Source organism: Castanea sativa, chromosome 6 (genome assembly GCF_040712315.1).
Source record: "Castanea sativa cultivar Marrone di Chiusa Pesio chromosome 6, ASM4071231v1".
Lineage (NCBI taxonomy): Eukaryota > Viridiplantae > Streptophyta > Magnoliopsida > Fagales > Fagaceae > Castanea > Castanea sativa.
The window spans coordinates 57,211,792-57,237,603 of record NC_134018.1 but is presented as its reverse complement, the minus strand read 5'-3'; the positions used below and the strand labels follow the sequence as shown (position 1 = coordinate 57,237,603).

Below are 25,812 nucleotides of genomic sequence, written 5' to 3'. Positions count from 1 at the left end.
GATATCTCTTAGTATTTTCAATAAAGATGTACCGAGTATAAATATTTATGCTCTTAATCTAACAAGCGAATTATTAAAATAAAAAAAGTCCATTCATGGACTATAAAAAAAAAAAAACAATTTTCAAAATTGATTTAAAAAAAAAATTGAGACAATCTTGTATACTCCAATTGTAGAAGAGGGTGAATAAGTGATTTAGGAGGATAAAATAAAATTCAATGGATTAAAAATTATAGGAAATATTAGAAAATAACATAAAATAATGGATATACAAGTGGGAATTTTTTTTTTTTGATATAAAACAAGTTGTAATTCCATAAAAAATTTGGGAATAAGATAATGTTTTAAAACCTTTTTATTTCCCCTAAGAACTTTACATACTCCACGCGCTTTATTTTTTTTCTCCCCTACAAGTTTCTAAATTTTTTATTTCATTTTGTTTTGTCGACCAACTCATCTAAAATTGACATGGAAAATGTGGTGTTAAATTAGGATTTGTGCATAATAAATTGAGTACTATAGATCTATGTGAAAATGATGTTACTCTTATATAAGTTGACAAATCAACGGAGTATGAAATTGAATGTGTCCATAAGATTCAGTTATTCTCATCTTTTTTTGACTATAAATTTAATTAGAGGGAGGGAGAGAAATTATTCACTCCTCCGTAAGGAATGAATGTAGAAAGAAGATAACTTAAAAAAAGAAAAGAAATAAATAGAGCACATAATGCTTAATCTTCCAAGTTCTAAATAAAGAAAAAAGAAAAAGAAAAAAGAGAAATACTCTATCTGAATAGTTCATATAGAACTTCCTAAGTTCCAACCCAGCATCTTCCAATGACAAGTGACAACTACGATGTAGTGCACGTTTTTTAGTCATATACCCCAATTAAATTGCTTAGCCAAGCAGAAGGGGAATGTTTGATAGTCAAGGTGTGCAGCGGGTTGACCATTCTTCTCTTAGCTGGTGGTACAAGTCTTTCTTTCTCATATTGATATTTATTCATATATTATATTTGCTAATTATTGCTGTGTACGCTTATATATTGTTGTATATACTTCAAGATACAATTTTAAAAATAATTGTGAAATAGTAAAATCATGTTTTGAAAACACAATTTTACAATTATAATTGAAATCATGTTTTTAAAACACAATTTTAATTATGTGTCCTGTGCACACATTGTGAAACAATCACTGTCCTATATGATTTGGACTACCTGGAGGATGTGGGTGGTCTGCTTGGTACATTTCTGCGATAAGAGTGTTGAAACTGAAAGAATAAATTTTGTTTTGAGAAATTCTACCATGTACAGAGGGGCCTATAGATCAGAGTCTAGAACTACTATAGTATAGAATTACAATAGCACAAAGTGGGCCGTAGGAAACTAACTTGAGTTTTGGAGACTATCAATAAAAACACCCTTGTGAATGTGGATGAGAGTTGGTAATAATATCAAACAAGTTGGTGTCGAGATTACATAAGCAAAGCTACATAGTAGCTTGAAGAAGATGCGGAGATAGAATGGCAGTCAATTTTGATATGTCTAGTCCATTTCATGAAAACCGTAATTATGGCAATTTGAATCGTGCTACGAATTTTACAATAGATAGGAGTGGTAGAGGAGTGAGTAGCAACTATCTCAACCAAAAAACTCATAAGTGGTGTTAGGATTTAAGCTTGTCTTTCCTTTTTATTTTTTTGGGGATAAATTTAATAGTTGGAGAATTTGAACCATGAACACCTCTATTAAAAAAGTTAGGGAGTACATATTGAATTACAAGACTCTTGACATTTTTACATTCATTTTAAGTGTGAACCTATAATCAGAACTGGCTGAGCTGAAAGACAAGACCATTATGTAATACAACATCATGCAATATTATTCTCCAGCAGAATCTATGATTTAACAAAGAAGAAAAAAATGTATTGATCTATTATTTTTTTCCCTAAAAAAAAAATGAAATACTAATGCACCTGTGGGGTGGACCAGGTGGTATAAAAAAAATATGTAAACCTAAGGGGAAAAGAAAAATACAGATTTCAAAGTTTTTGTTGCCAATCTTGAATGGCTGAACGAAGAGCAAAATTGGGTACAAGATTGCAGTGTTCAAGCTTCAAATTTGTCATTGGTGAAGTGTCATGTCCACCGTCAAACCATTCTCTCAATTCCTTCTCTTCATAAGTAAAACCATCCGCTGCCACATGAGGATCTTCCATGACGTCCTGCAAGATTGCAAATAGAACATTCATAAAAAAAAAAGGAATGCATTTTATGTGATGATAATAATTAGTCGGTGAAAATGCACTTTTGGTCCCTACATTTTGGGTCAATTCCCATTTTGGTCCCAAAATTGATTTCTTTGCTAATGTCATCCCTAAAAAAAGAAAATCGTTTTTAAAATGGTCCTTTCCGTCAGGCTAGAAACGGAGAAATCCTACGTGGCTAACGGAATGTCCTGTTTGCTGACGTGGTGCTGACGTGGCTATTTAAATATTATTAAAAAAGATTATTTGGCATATTTAAATGCCATGTCAGCATTTTAATTTTTTTAAATAAAGCCACGTCAGAAAATTTATATAAAACAGAAATTAAATTTTAAAAAAAACCTTAAATCTAATTTAATTAAAAAAACTTGTTTCTAAAAAAAAAAAAAAAAAAAAAAAGGTGTTCTTCGTGTTCTTCCCCATCAAACCCAGGAAGAACTCAAACCCACATTCCCAGAAAACAAACCCAGCAACCAAACAACAAACACATACCCAGAAACAAAATCAGACACATACACTCTCTCTCTCTCTCTCAAACCCACGAACACATCTTTGTTAAACCTTATCAACTCGTCCTCGTTGTTGAATTTTGGTTGCTCGCGTAGTCCACGCGTCAAGGTCTCGATGCTCTCGCGGTCGATCCAGGCTTGAATTTCGGACTCAATGGAAGCCGCGACTCGGGAGATGGAGTGAGTCGAGACTCGGCGAGTCAAGAACGATTGGATGCTGTGGTGGCGGCGTGAATTCTTGAGGGTCTCGAGGAGGGCTTTGAGGTTGGAAAGGTGTTGAGAGAGGGTAGAGAGATTTGGGTCTCCTGGAGAGAAGCGCGTCGGACTCGGTTTCAAGCTCCGGAGAGCGTTAATGGCGGAGGACGAGTTAAGCTCGTCCGAGTTGGGGCTCGGGTGGGCTTGTAACTCGTGCGAGGCTTGTTTTAGAGCTTCTAGCACTCCGAGAACTCGTGGGCTGTCGTCTTTTGATGATGAATCTTCCATGGTTGATTGAGTTTGAGAGAGAGAGAGAGAGAGAGAGAGAGAGAGAGAGAGAGAGAGAGAGAGTGTATGTGTCGATTTTGTTGAAAGAGTTCTACTAGGAATTAAATTAGATCTCCCTTTTTTTTTTCCATTAAGCATTATTAAATACTAATGATTTTGTTTTCTGGGAATGTGGGTTTGAGTTCTTCTTCCTGGGTTTGATGGGGAAGAACACGAAGAGCACCTTTTTTTTTTTTTTTTTAGAAACAAGTTTTTTTAATTAAATTAGATTTAAGGTTTTTTTTTAAATTTAATTTCTGTTTTATATAAATTTTCTGACGTGGCTTTATTTAAAAAAATTAAAATGCTGACATGGCATTTAAATATGCCAAATAATCTTTTTTAATAATATTTAAATATCCACGTCAGCACCACGTCAACAACAGACATTCGTTAGCCACGTAGGATTTCTCCGTTTCTAGCCTGACGGAAAGGACCATTTTAAAAACGATTTTCTTTTTTTAGGGATGACATTAGCAAAGAAATCAATTTTGGGACCAAAATGGGAATTGACCCAAAATGTAGGGACCAAAAGTGCATTTTCGCCTAATTAGTCCAATGAAGTTGGCTTGTGGCAGAAAGAGTTCCAACATGAAACAGAGATTCCAAATCAAAGTTACATAACTCGTGGACAAACATGTTCAGAAAATCTTTGGCCATTAGATATGGACACTTAGGGAATGTTTGGTTTGTCGTGATATTACATTACGCCGTAATATTACGTTATTGTAATTTTATATTAATGTAATCTCAATATAAAAATACAGCATTACATTGTTTAGAAAGGTGATGAAATTAAGACGATGTGACATATTTTGTAATCTTAAATTATGATAATGTTAGAAAAAATAAAATAAACCAAAAATTTTAATGTCACATTATTGTAATGTGCATTACATTAAGGATACATCACAGCAAACCAAATGCCCTTTAGGATTTGACTATTTGGAAAAGCATGAGAGGAAGGAGACCAAGAAAGCCAGCAAACAATCCAAGTTTTGTTCTTGATTTTGATGGTTTCCAAGATCAATAATTTAATTATTATCTAGTAACTTTCACTTTATTATTATTATTATTATTATTATTATTTATTTATTTATTTATGGTAATTCATGTCTACGATTTATAGTATGAATGTCGACTAGCCTCCCCGAGTGTGATATCTTGGGCCTGGAAACCAATATTTTGGGAGTCTGTCTTTTCCCTCGTAGATTCAATGATTCTTAATGGATTCTAGGGTTATTTTATCAATTGTAGAAGTTGGCTACGTCTGATTCATTCTTCCATTTAGCATCAGCGGGTATCGAAGCCTTTTCTGGTCTGGCATGATGGCTAATGAGCACAAGGGCAGCAACCGCTCTAGTGACTAAGAACACAGAGATGTGATGCTTTCTAGAGAAAAATTTCAAACTTTCCAAGGTGAGAATAAGCACTCTCTATTTGGATTTTGGACTCTTTTAATTAAGAAAACGAAACAAGAAATATATAAGCATACACACACACACACAAAAGAAATTTGAAATGGAAATTGTTTGAAATAGGGTCTAATAAATTACCAATTATCCAAAAAACTTAAGTTGTTAATAAATGACAAATTTAACTTAGGAATGGTAAGTTTGCCTTGCCCTTCCCTACTTCACCTTGTGCGGGTTTTTCCCGTCCTGCAAAGGTGGTGGAGTGGAGATGGAGTAAGATTTTAATCCTGTATCACGGGGTGCGGTGAGGATGAATTTAAAGTTTTTAAATCCACATTGTCCCGCCCCTTCCTCTACTTGCGTTGCTAAGGTTTATAATTGTAAATTTTTCATACCCTAAAACACTACTATTTAAACAAATATATCAATATTAGCTTATTTTATTCTACCAATGTGTTTCTCTGCCTTTATTTTGTTGTGTGTTATACCATGATATTTTTTTTTTTTTTGTTAAACGCTTGGATATATTATTTAATTTTTTCTAAAAATTGATTTGATTTGATGAAATAAATTTAGTTGTAATTTAAAGTATATTTTTATTAATGAAATATGTTTCATTAAAAAAATTGTACTAGTTGTAAGGAAAATTAACAAAAAATAGAGTTTTACGGGGTGAGGTGAGGTGAGGGTTTGCGTAGGGCAAAGTAAGGATGGGGCAAGACAAAACCATACGGGACGGGGACAAAGACCCTATCCTTCGGCCCGCCTTGCCCCATTGCCATTCCTACCCTTAACCATTATTCTAAAATGGTCAACCTGAATTAAAAGCATTGGAAAATAAATATAAATTCAATAACCTACCTGGGAGATGGGACAGAGAAAATACGAAGGAGGTTCAGAGTGTTCTTTGGTACTCAGCTGGAGTGAGGACGGGTCTCCACACAAATCCTCCCTCATTGGTTCAAGTACAGGCCAAACATCCAATGCAAGGTCTAGCCGGTTCTCCCGGTACACTTCACTACAACTCAAGGCCAAGTGAGCCAACTGTTTAGCTTTCTCAAATGGCCAATCTCCAGCCAAAGGATCCAAGAGGTCTTCTAACTTTCCTGCATCTAATGCATGTTTCACATAATTTGTTATCCCCCAGGGCGGCCTTCCCGTCAACAACTGTAGCAATGTGATTCCAAATGAATATACATCTGACTCTAAAGTAAGCTCTCCTGTTGAATGGTACTGCGGATCAAGATGAGCAAAACTAGTGTCCTTTAGCTCAGTTTTCCGACGCAGAGTGATGTTGTTTGAACTTAGATCATGAGATAGTAGACGACACCTTTCAAAGTCACAGAGTTTGCTTACAAAGTTGGCATCAAGGAGAACCTTGGCGGGTGTCAAATCACCATGTAATACGCTGAATGGTTTACAGGAATGAAGAAAGATGAGGGCAGAGCACAATTCTGTGGCGATGCATATTCGAATTTGCCATGATAATGGAGCAGTATTGTCCTTGCAGCTGAGTCGATCTTCAAGGCTTCCATTTGGGAGATACTCATAGATGAGAGCCTGAACTTCTTGGCAGTATCCGAGCAATGTAACAAGATTCGGATGCCTCAACTTATTCAATGTATCAACCTGAAATAGAACCATATACAATGCCATATTTTTGATCAATTTAGGCCCAATTCGATTGGAATGGCCAAATTCAATGTACAAAACAGTTTAATCGTCCTACCTCACTTTGGAATCCTGAGGGGTCTTGCAAGTTACGTTGGTGTAGCACTTTTATAGCCACCTGGATTTCACGCAAGATACCTTTATACGTGTTCCCGTGTCTTCCCTCTCCAATTTTCAGAAATGGATCAAAATTTTGAGTTGCTTTGTCAATCTCTAAGTATGAGAACTCGGAGAATTGAGGCATTCGCGTGCTTGAGGATTCAACTTTTTTTCTTCTCAACTCTTCAGCTTCTTTTATTGCATTGTCACGCTCCACCAGAATTTCATCCCGTTCTTTTTCACAAGTTTGCAACAATTCCACAACAGATGCAATACTCAGCTCCAGTTCCTCTACCATCTCATCAGATTCTGCAATTTGGCTTTCCAGTGATGATTTTTTATCTAAGGCAACCCGGAGATCCTCCATCACTTTGTTTAGCTGAATATTCACCTTTCCATGTTCCTCTTTCTCTTTTGCTAGAGCTTCCTCAATTTCTTTTCTTTGTTTTGATTCCTCAGCGCATAAGCTTTCTAACACTTGAGCCTGTAAATTATGCATTTGGAGAATTAATTAAGTATGATGTTTTCTAAGTTTATGATGAAACAAATTCCATACATAGTGCAGTTAGATTACGTTCATCTTCCAGTCCTAAATATGGTTAAGTGATTTATTAGTGAAGTAGAGGGTGTATTGTGTTAAAAAAACACAAAAGAGAGAACTTCATTCTGTAGTTCTTATATGTTTTTAATCATTAATTCCAATACAAATGAAAAGCTCAAAGTTGTGCTAGAAAACTGTAGGCTTACCCTGCGCTTAGCTTCAATTGCATTGTCACGCTCCACCAGAAATTCATTCCGTTCTTTTTCACAAGTTTGCAACAATTGCACAACAGATGCAATTCTTAGCTCCAACTCCTCTACCATCTTATCAGATTCTGCAATTTGGCTTTCCAGTGATGATTTTTTATCGAAGGCAACCCAGAGATCCTCCATCACTTTGTTTAGCTGAATTTTCACCTTTTCATGTTCCTCTTTCTCTTTTGCTAGAGCTTCCTCAATTTCTTTTCTTTGTTTCGATTCCTCAGCGCGTAAGCTTTCTAACACTTGAGCCTGTAAATTATGCATTTGGAGAATTAATTAAGTATGATGTTTTCTAAGTTTGTGACGGAACAAATTCCATACATTGTGCAGTTAGATTATGTCCATCTTCCAGTCCTAAATATGGTTAAGTGATTTATTAGTTAAGTAGAGGGGTATTGTGTTAAAAAAAAAACAAAAGAGAGAACTTCATTCTTTAGTTCTTATATGTTTTTAATCATTAATTCCAATACAAAGGAAAAGGTCAAAGATGTGCTAGAAAACTAAAGGTTTACCCTGCGCTTAGCTTCAATTGCATTTTTTTCCGCTTTGGCACGCCTCTCTGCCTCTTGAAATGCTTCTCGCCTCGCATGTTCAGCCTCTGCCATGGCCTTTTCAAGTTGAGCGTAGAGAGTTTCATCTACCCTTCCATCCTGCTAGAGTCAATTGATTTTTTAAGTTTTGAAACCAGTCATATCTGAATCAACTAAGACAATTTATTTCCAACGAGAGAGGTGACATGATCTTATAAAACCAAAATCTGAGCTTGGATAAACATGCAAATGCTGCTCAACATAAATACAGTCTCACGTATGATAATTTTGCTTTGCACATACCAGTAAACTAGGAGGAGATAAACAATAAGGACTCTCTATGGACTGAGGAAATGTGCTTGACTCACTCCCCTCAGAACTAACAGATGAAATCCGAGCTATGTCAACTGATCTACTGGAAAAGCATGTTGAATAATCCAAACTTGGAGGATACCTCCTTGAAGATTCAAACCATTCATCAAAACTCCCTTCTGTAACTGACCTGCTCCTTGGAGTTGAGAACTCTTCAGTACCATCAAGGGAAGAAATGTCTGTTCCACTCCCTACAGTATAGTCAATACTAGTATTCCTTTCACTGCAAAATGAAACTTGAGCTAAGCTGGTAGGTGCTGCACCAATATTTTGCCCCGCAGATTGTGATCTCCCATAGTTTGATGGTTCAGTTTTAGAGTTTTGATCTGGTCTGACCTCTACATCTGCTCCATCTAATATACCTTCCCTATATTATGTGGTACTTGCATTAGTAATCATCTTGGCATCAAGGCTTATTTAATATATCTTAATATATCTACAGACACACACACACACACACACACACACACACACAGTAGCAGTAAGAAAAATTTCGAGAAAGATTTTGAACCTATAAACAAATGAAATCATTTATAGCAGTATGAAGTGTACAACAATATCCCTATTTCAGTAGCCAATCAAGCATTTTGGAACTAGTAAATGCTACTCATACAGTCAATTAACACTAAGAAGCTTCACATTTGGGGAGTACATATCTTCATGCAATATATTTCAAATATATTGGTATACATCAGCACTGCAAAAAGTTTTAAAAACAAAAACATCAAGCAAACCTGGTGTGGACAAGGCGCCCCTTGTATATAAATTGTATGCGACAGGACTTAGATGCTTGTAGGCGCACGTATCTTGCTTTCTTAGACTTGATGTCCATTGTTCTCCTGCAATGTTAGGCAGGGGGTAAACTGTAAGCAATCTCAGTGTGTAGTTGCATATATACAAGTTTCAATTCTGTGGACCATTAGTGAGATTAAATTAAACTACAAATGTTGAGAAAAACCATCATAAAACAAGGAAATTAATTATCATTATATATATATATATATATTTATTTATTTATATAAAACTGCAAATTCTAGAAACCAGGAAATGGCTTGTAAACACCTTTCACAAATTATAAACAATATTATCTTTCACTGGAAAGATAATTAATCACTTAGTTAAGAGAACAACCAATCAATGACACCCCCTAGTAAATGCACCTCAAGACATGTACAAAAAAGAATAACTAATTGGCTGGTATATATCTTATTCCTGACCATAGACCCTTTCTTATCTATTAACTGATCTGATTTCTTGGTCAAAAAGTTTTGAAGGCAACTAAGATACCATATTCTTCAGTCTCTCTATGGTCCTGACCTGGTGCCCACTCATGTATGCAGAATTCGCAAAAAATCTCCCAAGATAAGGCACATCCAGTGAAAACCATTCAAATGCACTGCACCTTTTGGATTTTCAAAGTGGATATAATGGCAATATAATTTTGCATAAGTATAAATGGAAATAAAAAAGAACATGATGGTTAAAACATGGATAGTAAAACAAAAACAGAAATCAGTCTGGTGGTTGTACTTTGAGTAGGCTGCTGTTCCCATAACAAGCTTCCTAATCCCAAGCTGGCAGACGAGTTCCACAATTCCCTCCTCAATACTATCCATTTCAATATGTCGTGATTCTGCTTGTACCTGCATTAGAAATTTATAGATGCCAAAATAAATCAGAAAGTTCAAAACATTTAGGCTAACTTAACTATTTCCAATGAACTCTGATACTTTTGAAATGATCATGCTAAAATTGGAAGCTCTCTGCAGCCTAATTGCACACACACACACACACATCCTATTAGGTAGAAACATTTTAAATGAACTACAGGTGTGTAGTCCTAGTGATAGGATCTTGCAACTGTGGACCAGTGCTCTCAGATCATATCTTTCGAAATGAAAAGAAAAAAGAAAAATAAACCAATGAAAATGAATATCATACTGAGCACACTGCTTCAGTTGTCTTATCTACTTGATAAAACTCAGAAACAGCTCTTTCTTCTTCTTTTTTTCTTTTTTTTGCTGAATAGACTCAGAAACAACTTGAGTTAATAACACATTCATCGAAAGAGACAGGAGATGGCTTTGTACCCCCATTTGGCAACAGATAAGCAGATACTCATCCAGCATTTTCTGCATATTTTGCCTTTCAAGTTCCCGGTATGCCCTGAGTTCCCGTTCCTTCATTGAGCTTGCTGGAAATTTTGCTCCCACTAGAAACCAAGGATAGAGTTACTATGTAATAAATTCCATTATGGGTACCAACTACCATTGAAAAGATGATAAAAATTGCAAACCAGAAACAGGCATGTTTAATAATTACCGAAGTCTAACTAGGTAGAACCTTAGAAGTAAATAAATTCTTCAGCCAAATTTCATAAGAACACCCGATTACTAGCTTAAATTTGCAGCAAAATCAAGAAATTATTCAGATTGACCAAAATTTCTGGCACTTCTAATCAAATTACCAAGTTTAATTTCCCTTAAACTACAACCAATTTTTCATCCAGGTTTTTCCTCAATAAAATCCATTGTCAAATCCTAATCCACTGTTTTCCATCCAAAACAGCTACAAGTACCTGGAAAATCTTAAAAACAATGATCATCAAGAGGCAAACCCTTCTCAATTCACTCGGTTCGAATTTAAAAAAAAAATCTAGTAAACTAAGTCTTAACTTCAGTAAGTTATCAAGTACATAACTTTAAATTGCAACATCAAAAGTAGGATTATCACCAAAGTTAATAACTTTAGATACACGACATAAATTGCCATTGGCTACATATATATTTGTTGGCTTTATTAATTTGCTAGGCACTTGTGCACACATGTATAAAGCCCAAAAATGTTGACAACTTACTCATTGGGATCATTTTTGCTGGCTGGTGAACATGAATTACACATATAGATTTACCCCCAGAGTCCTTTAATGTCCATACCGCCCATGCCAACATTGGTTTGTACTCCTTCACATTTTTTCCCACCGCAACGTGTACTATATTATCCTCCATATGGGTTCAAAGTTCAAACCCAAACTTTTTCCCACCAAGCTTTTGAAATAAACAGCAGGGCACTGATGAAACAAGATTTTATAGGAAGATGAGAAAAACAGCGTGTCAAGATGCATTGAAAAATGTCTTTGTTTTTGGTAAAGTGACTTTCTGCGCATAACATAGGCAAGTGAGTTGCGAAATTCCATGGTGCCGTGAAGACGACGACGAGGTCAAAGTCAAGGTTTTTTTCATCATTTTAAGAAGAGCCAATTGCATGATCCCACAACAAATATTGTCAATGCACGTCTTTGAATAAATAACGTCACATTTGTTAATAACTTAACTGGTCCAGGTAACAAGTGGTTTAAGGTTGAGATTTTAATTATTATTGTAATCGATTAGCTTCTCGGATGCCACCTCACATAAGTCCAGTTAATGAGTGCGTGGAAGTAGAGTATAAGGAGTTTTTTTATAATAATTATTATAATTGGTCAGCTTTTTTTTGGTGCGGTATCATACGAGTGGCTTAAAATAATATATTTATTTATTTGTTTTTGTTGCTTCTCAATATAGTGAGACTTATAGATTCTTTCTCAATGAAAGCATGATGCCTCATGCCACCCGTTAATAAAAGCCAAACTTTATTTTAAGTAATGTTGAGTAAACATTGCATGGTACATTGTGAGTAGAAAACAGAGGCGGTTTCTCCAATTCTGTGCTGAACAGAGCACTGTACAGTGCTCTTGGGGCATCTCTATATAGTTCAGCTCTTAGATACCCACCTAGATAGTTGTATGTTTAGATTATCTTATCTTTGCTTGTGTTTGTGATTGTCTGTCTTGAGATTCTGGCTGGCCCAGCTGGTTGTTTGTATGTTATTATGCTCTTTGCAACTATGCATAAAAAACAATTGAAAGCATAGTGGTTAATTTAGAACTGGTCCAAACCCCTGAGGTCTTTTCGCATTTTGACATTTTAAATTTAAACAGTGATAGAGTTTCTTGATTCATTGGTGAAGCGTGTAGGTCTTCTTGCAGTCGGATTTGAATCTATTAGCATTAACATACATTAAAAATAAGTTTCATTATTTTAAAAGGGATTATTTAGGGATTTTATTTTTTATTGCAAGTGGGGAGGAGTTCATACTTCACCATCTCTATTGGAAACATAGGATGCCATATGACCTCATCGTTGATATTTAGGCATTGTTTTTACTATACTGTCAGAGAGTAAAGATGAATTTAATTTGCTAAAAGATTTTTAGCTCAACTAACATCTCTTAATATTTTCAAGAAAAAACGTATAGAGTTCAAATATCTTATTCCTTAATGAATTTTATTTGTTAAAAGCTTTGTAGCTCGTATATATATAAAATAGACAACACATGCGTTCCTAGAACAGTAAGAGTGCAGGAAGTCACAATGAAAAATTTAAGGGGTACCAGTAGAGGCCATCAAGGCAACAGTGTCGAAATAGCGTGAAATTTGGCAGGCTGAAGGGAAATGACATTCTGATCCAAACTCATGACAGATGACATGAGTGTCGCCTAAATTTAGGCAAATTCCTTCGTTAAGGCCCCAAAAATAGTATTTTTGCTATTTATAGTAATATTTATTTTTCCTTAATAACCTTTAGTTTAAAAGTCAGAATAAGGTCTCGTTTGTTTTGAGACAACCCTTAATGTTAGTAATTTATGATTTTGCACTTAACTCAAATTTTGCCTTTTATTTTATTTTATTTTTAATTTTGGTATTCTGTCATCTAATCGCGTAATTAGTGTGAACTAGTAAGTTACCCGTGCGATGCACGGATAATGTCGTAATGTTTTATGTAAGATAATTTTGGAGAATGTTGTATATGTATTATAGGTTATAGCATAATTGTTATAAAAATTAATTAATAATGAGTTCATCATAAAAAACAACAATTAAAAATTGCACACATATCTATTATAATTATTCAATTGAACTAATGAGAAATTAAAAAAAAAAAAAAACTTTAGAGGAATATTATAGAATAAAAGTTTATATAGAATGTGCTTTTCTCTTTCTCCTTAATTTTAAAACAAAATACATGTTCCAAACACCCACAATCAATCACATCATTTATAAAACCCACAAATCCACAACATCTGACTTTAACATCAAAATCATAATTGTCATTGTCACTCAATATAAAATGCAAGCCCCTCTTTCTTGGTCAATCACATAATTTACAAAACTCACAAATCCATGACGTTTGACTTTAACATCAAAATCATAATTTTCATTTTCACTCAATATAAAATGCAAGCCCCTCTTCCTTGGTTGTAGCTAATTTATCCGGGTTAGGATTAGATGAGAAAACAATGTTAAAGCTAGGTAGGTGTCGCCGAAAGATTGAAGATAAATGAAATCATTTTTGGTCTGTGTGTATTTGAAATGGGATGGCTTGGAGGACTAATGGACAATGAGTAGGTATACATAAAGGGGTAGAAATGCAAGAGGTGAAAATGATGAATTAAAATGCAAAAAATTTTGTGCGTATCTATGAGGGATGAAAAGTCTTGAAACATTGAATCAAAGGATACAAAAAATATTTATTTTTTAATTAGAAAAGTCTTGAAACATTGAAGAAAATGAAACAAAAAGTTAATATTTAATATGTTCTTGTCTCTGATGTGGCACTTGAGAGTATTTCAATTCTTTTTGCATAGAATGTGCCACTTGTCAGAATCTCATACTTTCTCACATGAGGTCTTTGCTTTTATATATACAAGTCACCAAATCTAAAAGCAAACAATATAAGTAATAAAATAAGAGAACAACATGGAAATAAAGTAATAAACTAAAGGATAACATTTTCAAATGGAAAAATTGTTGGGTCCCAAATAATATTATAAAAAAACTATCAATTCAAAATAGCAATCACACACAAGAACACAAATATTTACGTGGAAAACCCTTTCTCTTTGAAGGAAAAAACCACGGGACAAATTTAGAATAATTTCACTATTATCAAATTAATTATAATAATTTTTGAGTATGCTTCACGGCTAAAGACAAAACAATCTCTCTTATTTTTCTTTGCTCTTACACACACAAATAATCTTTCTCAAAGGTTGCAATCCTTTTTCTCTATTCTTCAACATGAGACACCCACAAATTTAGCACAAACCATATTTATATATAACCCAGCCTCACACCATAGTCCCAATACCAGTCAAATAAGGAGTCTTTCAACCAATAGCCACAAACTCTTATTTCAAATAGGATTAGTTCTTTTGCTTTCCTAGGAGTTCACTGACTCCTAATTCTACTTGAAGTAGAATTCTTGATACAAGCCCATTGAATGGGCTAACATGTGGGCTGGACCCACAACAATCTCCCCCTCCAACCCATTGAGGAAGGAGATTTTCATTCTAGCTCTTCAGTTCAGATCCATATCGGTCAAGCTGACTTCAAGCTTGACCTTTTTCATTATCTTCATCAACACTGAGAACACTTCATCAACGTCAATCCCTTTCATTCTCAAATAATTAATCTCATCTTGGATATCCTTAACCCAATCTCTTGCCTCCCCCTCACCAGAAGCTCAATTAGGGTGCGTTTGGATACCGCTTATTTTGCTGAAAATTGAAAACAATAAAAAAATAATTTTTGGTTACTGTTCACACTAAAAAACACTGTTTATATGCCTTGATGCATTGTTCATGTCCCATGAACAGTGCACTAGGTGCTGGTCCAAAAAAAAAAAAAGCTTGAAATGCAAAACATCCAAACGTGGACACAATCCAAACGCCACCAGCTTGATCCATCTTAGTAAGTTTCCATCTTCCATTACCAAGGTAGTTAAAATAACCAGCTCGATCCATAGCCAATGTAGAAAACACATGTATCCTTAAATCTGGAACATGTCACACATCATTCAACATCATAGTTCTGGGGGTACCAGGTCCCAACAATTCAATATTGCCTTGGGGAATATCACCACTGAACAACCATTTGGAGGCAATAACCAATTCCAATGCCATTGCCACAGTCCCCAACGGAACCTCCACTAAGACCACTTTAGAGCGATAGAATTGGACCCCTATCTCCACTAATAGTGAAGGATAATCATAACATCTCCATTGGTCTCTGCCTATAAAAAGGAGAAAAGAATGAGGAAGAGGGGTTGGCAATTTTAGAAAGAAACACAGAGAGAAGAGAGAGACTACCACGAGAAGAGGAAGAGAGACTTAGAGAAACAGAGAACCTCGCAGAGTCCTAAGTGATTGCATGGCTCTCAAAGCGAAGGATCACCCATAGTAGGAAACTCAAAGCCCATGAAACAAATAGATTGTGAGCCCAAAAACGTAAACTGCATATTTTTGGACTGCACAATTGGCGCCGTCTATTGGGATCTCCTACAAAGTTGTGGTTCTGCTGAGATCAGAGCGAGAAAATGTCCGGAAGCCAATTAGGGAGCTATGTTGAAAGTGGTTCTGGGAGATCTTCCTGGGGATCTACCTAGCGAGAAAGAAGGAAAAAGAGACACGAAGATAGGAAGCATGAGCGGGAAGAAGAACAGTTCGGCCTCGAGGACAGGTCGTGTCAGACTCACCGGACAATGTTGGGCACTTTGGAGGGTCGGTGTGCCGATGAGCAGGGCGAAGAGCTTGAGCGGTTACGAAGGTTGGTGAGAGATTTGGAGTTGGAATCAAGAGGAAGGCATTAGAGGAGAGGTCGTGGGGAACACGAGGAAGGGTCGGCAAGTGTGGGAGGTCGATATAGAACTGGGTCTCGTCAGTCCGGTCCCCATCGTCACTGAGATCACTCGCGGTCACGGGAATATGCAGATATGGGTTCAACTTCCCCCGAAGAGCGAGGGCCTAGGAATGTTACCATGGACATTATGAGCCGAGCCGTACGTCGAGTTGCTCAATCACCATTCTCCAGGGACATTGAGCGAGCCCTTATGCCGAACAGATTTAAGCGGCCGTTGTTTAACTCTTACGACGAGAAGACGGACCTAGTAGAGCACGTAAGCTATTATATACAGATGATGTCGTTACACGCCCATAATGATGCGTTGATGTGCAAGGTGTTTCCTTCGAGTCTCGGTCCCACTGCATTGAGGTGGTTTAATGGATTAAGGAAGGGCTCGATTCACAGTTTCTCCAAGCTGATCCAGGAGTTTAGTGTCTGGTTCATGACTTACAGCCGAGTACCACAGCCAGTAGACGCACTGTTATCAATGAAAATGGGGGCTGGAGAAACCCTTTGTAACTACACTAGCTGGTACTGGGAGCTTTACAATGAAATTGGTGGGGGCAACGAGAGAATCGTGGCAAGCACTTTTCTGTTGGGATTGCCTGAGGATTCCGAGCTTCGAGAGTCACTAACAAGGAGGCCTCCCGAGGATATGAGGCAACTGATGAGGCGTATCGAAGAATATAAGTGGTTAGAAGATGATTGGCTCTAAAATAAAGGTAAGGCCTCGGTTGTAAGCAATCTTCGACAAGATGGTTTTTAGCCGAGGCCCAGGAAGGATTTAAGGATTCAAGAACTGGAAGCCTGGGTAGGAGAAGTGAATGTGGCGTTCAATGAGCTGGTGCACAAGATCGTGGATCGAATCAAACATGAGCCATACTTCTGGTGGCCAAACAAGATGGGGGCGACCTGTCGAGAAGAAATCAGAACCTGTATTGTACATACTACAAAGATAAGGGGCACACCACCGAGCAATGTAGGGTGTTAAAGGATCATTTGGGGCAGTTAGTAGAGGCGGGATATTTGAAAGAGTTCGTGGTGGGCCCTAGGAACCAAGAGACTGGGCAGGATGCTCGGCTCTGGGGGAATCCCCTTCCCTCTCCGCTAGGAGTGATAGAAGTCATTCATACAGCCTCGAGGGGCACATTGGCACTCAGTACGAGGAATGTGTTGGCAGTAGCGCCCGTGGGAAGTTGCACGGATGAGAGACCCCCCGAAAAGAGGCTGAGATACACTCGGGAGAGTTTAGCCTTCGAAGATGATGATTTAGAGGGCACGATTAAACCACATGATGATGCTTTGGTGGTTACGGCTTGGATAAGTGGTTTCACGGCAAAAGAGTGATGATAGACTAGGGGAGTGGTGCCAACGTGATGTATTCCGATCTGTTTAGGGGGATTGGACTAAAGAAGGAAGATCTCTCCAATTATGATACACCCCTAGTGGGGTTTGACGGCCAGATGGTGATCCCAGAAGGGCAGATTTCCCTTCCTGTAAATATGAAAGGTAAGGAAGTGGTGGTAGCCTTTATAGTGGTCACGTCATATTCTCCGTACACGGCGATCCTTGGCAGGCCATGGATTTACGCAATGGGAGCGGTACCATCCACCCTGCACGTGAAGGTCAAATTTTGCACCGAGCATGGTATCGCTATAGTGCAGGGTGATCAGCAAGTGGCCAGGCAATGCTTGGTAGCCGCAGTTGGCCGGGAAATCAAGCAGAAAGAATCAATCGTGGAGGCTCCCTTATAGCAATCACAAGAACCCCGAGAGGAAATGGGGGCTATCTGTGCCGAGGATTTAGTGAAAGTGAAGATATTGCTGGATTGTGAAAGGAGTTTTCTGATAGGAGCAAGTTTAAGGGACGAAGAGAGGGTAGAGTTGTTACTGTTTCTTGTACAGAATGTAGACGTATTCGCTTAGAGCCCATACAAGGTGCTCGGGGTTGACCCTGAGTTTATAGTTCACAAACTCAACGTGGACCCTCTGTATTCTCCTAAGAAGCAAAGACCCAGGAGATCAGCCAAGAAGCATGTTGAAGCCGCCAGATAAGAAGTCGGGAGGTTAAAGGAAAACGGGGCTATAAAGGAGACGCTCTTTCCAGAATGGCTTGCAAACACTGTGGTAGTGAAGAAGAAGAATGGCAAGTGGAGGGTTTGTGTTGACTTTACTGACTTGAACCGAGCATGTCCGAAAGATCCATTTCCCATGCCAAAGATTGATCAACTAGTAGATGCCACTTACGGGCACCCGAGGATGAGCTTTCTAGACCCTTTTTTCAAGGATATCACCAAATTACCCTCACTGCCGAGGATCAAGAGAAGACGACATTCATTTCCCCTGATGCCAACTACCATTACACTGTGATGCCATTCGGACTTAAGAATGCTGGAGCCATATACCAACGAATGATGATGAGGATGTTTAGGGATAAGATTGGGCATACAGTCGAGGTGTATATTGATGACATGGTGATAAAAAGCAAGCGAGAGACGCAGCTTATTGATGACCTTAAAGAGGTATTTGAAATACTCTGACGACACCAGCTACGTCTTAACGCTGATAAGTGTGATTTCAGAGTGGAAGCCACCAAGATCCTGGGTTATTTGATCACTAAACGGGGAATAGAAGTTAACCCCGATCAAATTGAAGCCGGGAAACACCTCAAACCGTTGAACAGTCCAAAGGAAGTTCAGAAACTGCCCGGCATGTTAGTTGCCCTTAACTGGTTTATTTCCAAATTTGCTGATCGGTGTCAACCATTTTATCAGATTTATAGAAAATGGAAGGGATTTCGGTGGGATGAGGAATGTGAAAAGGCTTTTCAGGACCTATAGGAGTACCTAGGGCAAACACCAATGTTGACAGCCCCAGAGCTCGGAGAAGATTTATACATGTACCTCTCGGTGTCCGAGCATGCTACGAGCGTCATGCTGCTGAGAGATCAAGGTGTGCAACTGCCTATAAACTATATCAAAAAAACCTTGGTCGATGCTGAGACGAGGTATTTGTCGCTAGAGAAGTTGGTATTAGCACTTGTGCACTTTACACTGAAATTGCCCCATTATTTCTAGGCTCACACAGTCTATGTGCTGACCGAGTATCCTCGACAGTCATTGTTAAGGAGATCTGATTTTACAGGGAGAATAGCCAAGTGGGGGACTCAACTGGGCTCTTTTGACATTAGATACAGACCTAGAAGCTCGGTGAAGGGTTAGGTTCTCGCCGATTTCATCGTGGAATTTTCCTCGAGGGGGGATTAGAGATGGTCTGCCACATAGAAGTCCTCCCGTGGAAGGTATTTGTGGATGACGTGTCTAACGCGTCAAGGGCTGGAATCGTAGTTATCACCGCAGAAGGAATAAAGCTGGAGCACTCTTTTAGACTGGGCTTTAAAGCTTCTAATAATGAAGCCGAGTATGAAGCCTTGCTGGCCGGATTAAGAGTTGTCTCGGATTTGGGTGCTAAGGAAGTGAAGGTACACTCAGATTCCCGATTGGTGGTTAATCAGGTACGGGGGAGCTTCGAGGCCAAAGATCCCCAGATGATTGAATATTTGCGGTTGGTAAAGCAAACTATGGGTCACTTTTCGAGTGTGAGAGTGGACCAAGTGGCTAGAGGGCAGAACTGGCACATTGACTCATTGGCCACATTAGCGTCATTGGTAGCCGATGGGGTGCCTCGATTAATCAGGGTGGAATTGGTGGCCGAACCAAGTATTAAGACAGGGATAGGAGTTTCACAGATTACCACCGCCGGGAAATGCTATATGGATCCTATCGTTGACTTTTTAGCTGAGGACCAAATACTGGGTGACGAAAAGGAAGCGGCCAGAGTGCGCCGGGCTGGTGCTCGATACTGGTTATCTGCCGATCGGAAGCTATACTGAAGGTCATTTGAGGGGCCATACCTACAATGTTTACACCCCAGCAAGATTGAAGAACTCCTGGCCGAGCTACATGAAGGGTGTGCGACAGTCACGTTGGGGGACGTTCATTGGCCTATCGAGCGATAACTCAGGGATTTTAGTGGCCGCAATTGCGAAAAGATGCCATTGAATATGCACGAAAGTGTGAGTGATGTTAAAAGCATGCCCCGATGATCCACCAACCTGTTGGGAATTTGAACCCTGTTAGTAGCCCGTGACCCTTTGCCTAGTGGGGGCTAGACATAGTCGGTCTTTTTCCTCGGGCAATAGGCAACCAAAGATTCGTATTGATGGCCGTGGATTACTTTACAAAGTGGGCAGAAGTGGAGGCATTGGCGAACATCTGGGATGTGGACGTCAAGAAATTTGTATGGAGGAACATTGTAACAAGATTTGGGGTACCAGAGTCCCTTGTGTTAGACAATGGATTGCAATTCGATAGCAAAGCTTTCCACGAATTTTGTGGCAATCTTGACATCAGAAACTGGTATTCTACCCTGGCATACTCGCAGAGTAATGGTCAAGCTGAGGCCATCAACAAAGCCATCGTGGATGGTCTGAAGAAAAGGCTAGAGGGCGCTAAGGGAAAGTGAGCCGAGGAATTTCCTAATGTTCTGTGGGCATACTGGATGACCCCGAGGAGATCCATGGGAGAGACTCCGTTTTCTCTGACATTTGGAGCAGAAGTAGTCATACTAGTTTAGATAAACCTATGCAGCGCTCGGGTTTCAGGATTCGCTCCAGCCGAGAATGCAGAATTGATGTTCAGACAGCTAAACTTGTTGGAAGAGCACCGCAAGGCAACGACCATTTGGCTGGCGGAATATCAGCAGAAGATTGCTCGAAGGTACAACAGAAGCGTGAGGAGAAGGGAGTTTACTGCTAGAGATCTAGTGCTTTGAAAGGTAGTGGGGAACACCCGAGAAGTTAATGTAGGATTAAACATGGTTTGTATGTCATACAAAACATATGTAGCAGAAAATTAACGGATCTACTTCATTCACAATCGATAACATGCACTATGTAAGTTTCAGAATTCAAGAACAAGAGAGCGTGCCTTAGAGCGATGAAATTCAAAACCAAAGATCAGAAGTTCTCGGGAACACTTTCAGTCTTCACTCCAATTCCACTAACGCCCAAGATGTGTGGTCTCTCAATCAGTTTTCAAGGGAGAATGTTAGAATGTCTCATTCTCACACACATCATTTCACAATAGTGTTCTCTTACAAAAAATTCCTACTTAAAATTATGTATGTTTCTCCCTTTGAATCTGATTGATTATCTAATTGGGTTGGCTTTTTGGGCCTTTCCAATTGAGCTTAAGTGTGTGGCTTGGAGTGGGACCAAAAGGGATCAATAAGACACTAGCTCCAATGGGCCTTGGGCTTTTTTGTCAACACTTGACAAGTCCAAAGTTACCATTAATTATATTTAATACCATTATATAAATATAATTGCACTCTAGGCCTTATTTATAAATTATATCGCAAGACTTTATTGTACATGCAACCCCTTCATAACTCCTTACTAAAGTAGTTAGGCCTAACTCTCTGAATAACTGAACCCATTAAACTTAACTCAAGGGAATATTTTATATCTCCGTTAAGAGACTATGAATTCCATCTTGAGAATATATGTTCCATCAACAGTAAATGTGGCTGCCCAACATACTGAGGTTTTGACCGTTAAGATAGATCTCACTCCTGATATATCAAAGCAACCTACATTTCATGATTAGGTCCATTATCCTCTCAGGATTAAGAGTTCAAGTAAATAAAAGTTGTAAGATTTATTATTCATTTGACAGTCGTTAAGAGAATAATAAATCTCACAGCGGTCTAGTTCAATATGTCTTAACTCTTAAAACATATCAACACATCAACTAGAAGTCTCCACTTCCATGATCAAGACAAATCATCTTAGTTGATATGTTATAGTCTTCGTAGATGAAACGCCCAATTTCATCATCGATTACAAACTAAAATTCTGAGTTTATAAAGAACTTGTGACTTATATCTTCTTTGACTAAATCACATAAATCATATACTATGCATCTTATGGACTATATGATAGTGTTCGAATATTCATGTTACAATTATTTTAGATTATAATAAAACAACTTTATTAATCACAACATTAAGTCATACATAATAACATACATAGCATCATACAATAGGATTTAAGAGCACTAATCTTAACAATCTCCCACTTGCCCTAAAGACTATTGTGCACTAATCTAACTCCCATCTCCTCCAAATGTGACTTGAAAGTCCTTTGGGGCAAGGCTTTGGTAAAGGAATTTGCTAGATTCTTTGCACCATCAATCTTTGTTACAACCACATCTCCTCAAGCAACATTGTCTCGAATGATGTGGTACTTCTTCTCAATATGCTTTCCTTTCTTGTGATTTCTTGGATCCTTGGATTGTGCAACCACTCTACTATTGCCGCAGAACAATGTAATAGAAACTTGCTCAATTCTCACAACACCAAGATCAGAAAGGAATTTCTTGAGCCAAACAGCTTCCTTTGCCGCCTCACAAGCAGTAACATATTCATCTTCCATGGTGGAGTCAGCAATACAAGATTGTTTAACACTCCTCCAACTTATGGCTCCACCTCCCAAGGTGAAAACACAACCCGACGTGGATTTTTTGAAATCTAGATCTGACTGAAAATCTGAATCTGTATAGCCAATGGGAATCAAATTCTCACACCAGTAAACAAGCATATAATCTCTCGTTCTCCTAAGATACTTGAGAATATACTTTACAGCTTGCCAATGTTTAGGTCCTTGATTTGATTGATATCGGCTGACCATACAACTGAATAACAAATATCCGGTCTAGTACAAATCATGTCATACATGAGACTTCCCATGGCAGAAGTATAAGGAACTTGTCTCATCATATTTTCTTTCTCTTGAGTCTTAGGCCTTTGGTCATCAGACAGAGGAACTCTATGTCTAAAATGAAGTAATAATTTTCTTGGAGTTTTGCATGCTAAACTGTTCTAGAACCTTATCTATATATCTAGCTTGTGACAAGCCTAACATCTTATTCTTTTGATCTCGTCAAAGCTTGATCCCTAGAATATAGTTAGCTTCGCCCAAGTCCTTCATATCAAATTGGCTGGACAACTAAATTTTAACCAATGACAATACTCCTACATCATTTCCAATCAGTAGAATATCATCAACATAAAGCATTAGGAACATTACTACTTTGTCTTGATATCTTTTGTACACACATGGTTTATCAAGATTTTTTTCAAAACCAAATGATTTGATTGGTTGATCAAATCTGATGTTCCATGACCTAGATGCTTGCTTAAGTCCATAAATGGACTTTTTCAACTTGCATACCATATGTTCTTGGTTCTTTGCTATGAAACCTTCCGATTGCATCATGTAAATTTCTTCTTCAAGATTGCCATTAAGAAATGTAGTCTTGACATCCATTTGCCAAATCTCATAATCATAATAAGCAGCAATTGATAAGAGAATTCTGATAGATTTAAGCATGGTTGCTGGCGAAAAAGTTTCATCATAGTCAATGCCTTCTTTTTGTGTATACCCGTTCGCCACTAATCTTGCTTTAAAGGTTTCAACATTTTCATCTATTCCCCTCTTTCTCTTGTAAACTCATTTGCAACCAACATGTTTAATGCCGTTAGGCGCCTCTACAAGATCCCAAATTTGATTGGAATACATAGAATCTAATTCTAATTTCATAGCTTGAACCCAATGATGTGCATCTATGTCATTCATTGCTTCATCATAAGTGTAAGGATCTGATTCAGCCTCTTCTGAGATAGCTTCATAAGTTTCTCCCAAACCTATAAATCTTATAGGAGGCCAAACAATTCTCCTACTACGACGAGGCACCTGTGTATTAGCCATCTCATGAGTAATGTCTTGTGGTGTATCTAATACAGCCACATCATCCCTAGTTTCATCCAATGGTTGTTTATTTACAGATTCATTCATTTCAGCCAATACAACTCTACTTCTAGGAGTAAAATTATTCATATAGTCATTTTTCAAAAATTTAGCGTTTGTATTAACAAAAACTTTGTTATCCTTATGACTATAGAATAAATAACCCTAGTTTCTTTTGAATAACGCACAAGCAAACACACTTCCGATTTTGGTTCCAATTTATTAGGCTTCCCTTTTAATACATGTGTTGGACAACCCCAAATGTGGAGATATCTCATATTAGGCTTACGCCCACTCCACAATTCCATGGGTGTTTTGGGAACAGATTTTGATGGAACTAAATTCAAAAGATGTATTGCTGTATCTAAGGCATACCCCCAAAAAGAAATTGGTAAAGTTGAGTAACTCATCATGGATCTAACCATTTCCAAAAGAGTCCTATTCATTCTCTCCGCTACACCATTTTGTTGAGGAGTTCCAGGTGTAGTCAATTGGGATACTATCCCATTCTGAATTAGGTAATCCTTGAAATCCACAAGAAGGTATTCGCCACCTCAATCAGATCGAATGGCCTTTATGCGTTTACCCAATTGATTTTCAACTTCAGCCCTAAACTCTTTGAACTTTTCAAAGGCTTCGGACTTCAGTCTCATTAGGTACACATAACCATATCTTGACTAATCATCAGTAAAAGTGATGAAGTACTCATAAACTCCTTTTGCTTGGGTTGACATAGGACCACATACATCTGTATGAACTAATTCAAGCAACTCTTGGGCTCTTTTATCTTTTGCATTAAAATGTCGTTTGGTTATTTTTCCTTCCAAACAAGATTCACAAACAGGAAATTCATCAAAGTCCATGGGCTGTAGAAGTCCATCTTTGATTAGTTTTTGAATCCTATTTGAATTAATATGACCCAAACGCAAATGCCAAAGATATCCATCATTTGTAGAAGGAAACTTTCTCTTTAATGATTTTATATGAGAGTTACTATCTAATTTAGAATTATGTAATTCATGCTTATCAGGAGTTAAAATATATAGACCGCCCACAATATTGCAAGAACTGATAAACATTTTATCCTTCTTTATTACAACATTGTCCTTTAGGATAACACAATACCCATGTTTACCTAAATAAGTTGCAAAAATTAAATTCCTACGAACATTAGGTACAAATAGACAGTCTTTCAATATTAAAACCCTAGACTCAAAGCATAAATTAACAACACCAACAACTACAATCGGAATCCTCCTCCCATCAGCCAAAGTAAGAAACAATTCTCCTTCATTCAGCTTTTTGGTTTCTTGAAACCCCTGCAAAAAATTGCAGATATGATTAGTACAACTTGAATCCACATACCAGGAATCCGTGGGATTCTTTACCAAACATATTTCAAGAAGAAAGGAACTTTTCATACACTTGTTTTTGGCAGCTTTAAACTTTGGGCAATTCCTCTTCCAATGTCCTTTCTTATCACAATGGAAACACTTTTCTTTGTTCTTCTTTCCTTTGTCGGCAACCCTTAAGGCAATTTGCTTACCCTCTTGCTTAGTGAAGTCCTTCTTCTTCTTCTTCTTACCCTTATCTTTCGACTTAGGTTGAGAAGTAGAAGCTTCACCCACATTGGCTTCAACACTAGAAGTACCAAGGATACCTTCCGCCGCCACTAACTCATTCATTAATTTAGACAAAGAATAAATCTTTTTGTTCATGTTATAATTAAGTCTGAATTCCTTGAATGATTCTGGTAGTGACTGGAGTATCATATCCACTTGGGATTCTCCATCAATGTCGGCACCTAAAACCTCCAATGTATTCAGATTAGAGATCATTGTAAGACAATGCTCACTCACTGAACTACCTTCAGCCATTTTGGTATTATAAATTTGCTTCATAATTTCTTGCCTTGTTGAACGGCCTTACTCACCAAACATCTCCTTTAGACTTTGTATAATGTCCGAAGCTAGTTCTACATCCTGCATTTGATGCTGTAGAATATTTGAGATAGATGCTAGGATATGACACTT

At 37.8% G+C, this 25,812-nt stretch overlaps 4 protein-coding genes across 5 annotated transcripts; 3 read left to right on the top strand and 1 right to left on the bottom strand.

The window, feature by feature from the left end:
- Positions 1-1,738: 1,738 nt before the first annotated feature.
- Positions 1,739-11,414, bottom strand: LOC142637875 (U-box domain-containing protein 33-like). Of its 2 annotated transcripts, none has more exons than XM_075811829.1 (10): positions 11,048-11,414; positions 10,281-10,402; positions 9,721-9,833; positions 8,925-9,029; positions 8,122-8,557; positions 7,801-7,941; positions 7,235-7,537; positions 6,447-6,971; positions 5,579-6,346; positions 1,739-2,229 (listed from the first exon to the last, which is right to left on the bottom strand). In XM_075811829.1, the coding sequence occupies exons 1-10, from the start codon at positions 11,196-11,198 to the stop codon at positions 2,047-2,049; spliced, it is 2,847 nt and encodes a 948-aa protein (XP_075667944.1). In that variant the 5' UTR covers positions 11,199-11,414; the 3' UTR covers positions 1,739-2,046. The 2 variants fall into 2 exon arrangements, with proteins under 2 accessions (XP_075667944.1, XP_075667945.1); XM_075811830.1 differs by having other exon boundaries at positions 7,801-7,938; positions 11,048-11,413.
- Positions 11,415-16,001: 4,587 nt separating this feature from the next.
- LOC142640250 (uncharacterized) lies at positions 16,002-17,257 on the top strand. Its single transcript, XM_075814324.1, has 2 exons — positions 16,002-16,603; positions 16,894-17,257. Exons 1-2 carry the CDS (start codon positions 16,002-16,004, stop codon positions 17,255-17,257), a joined length of 966 nt encoding a protein of 321 aa, XP_075670439.1.
- Positions 17,258-17,286: 29 nt separating this feature from the next.
- On the top strand, positions 17,287-17,664 carry LOC142640249 (uncharacterized). The gene has a single exon (XM_075814323.1). The coding sequence runs from the start codon at positions 17,287-17,289 to the stop codon at positions 17,662-17,664; it is 378 nt and encodes a 125-aa protein (XP_075670438.1).
- Positions 17,665-19,177: 1,513 nt separating this feature from the next.
- On the top strand, positions 19,178-19,801 carry LOC142640248 (uncharacterized). The gene has a single exon (XM_075814322.1). The coding sequence runs from the start codon at positions 19,178-19,180 to the stop codon at positions 19,799-19,801; it is 624 nt and encodes a 207-aa protein (XP_075670437.1).
- The last annotated feature ends 6,011 nt before the right edge of the window (positions 19,802-25,812 follow it).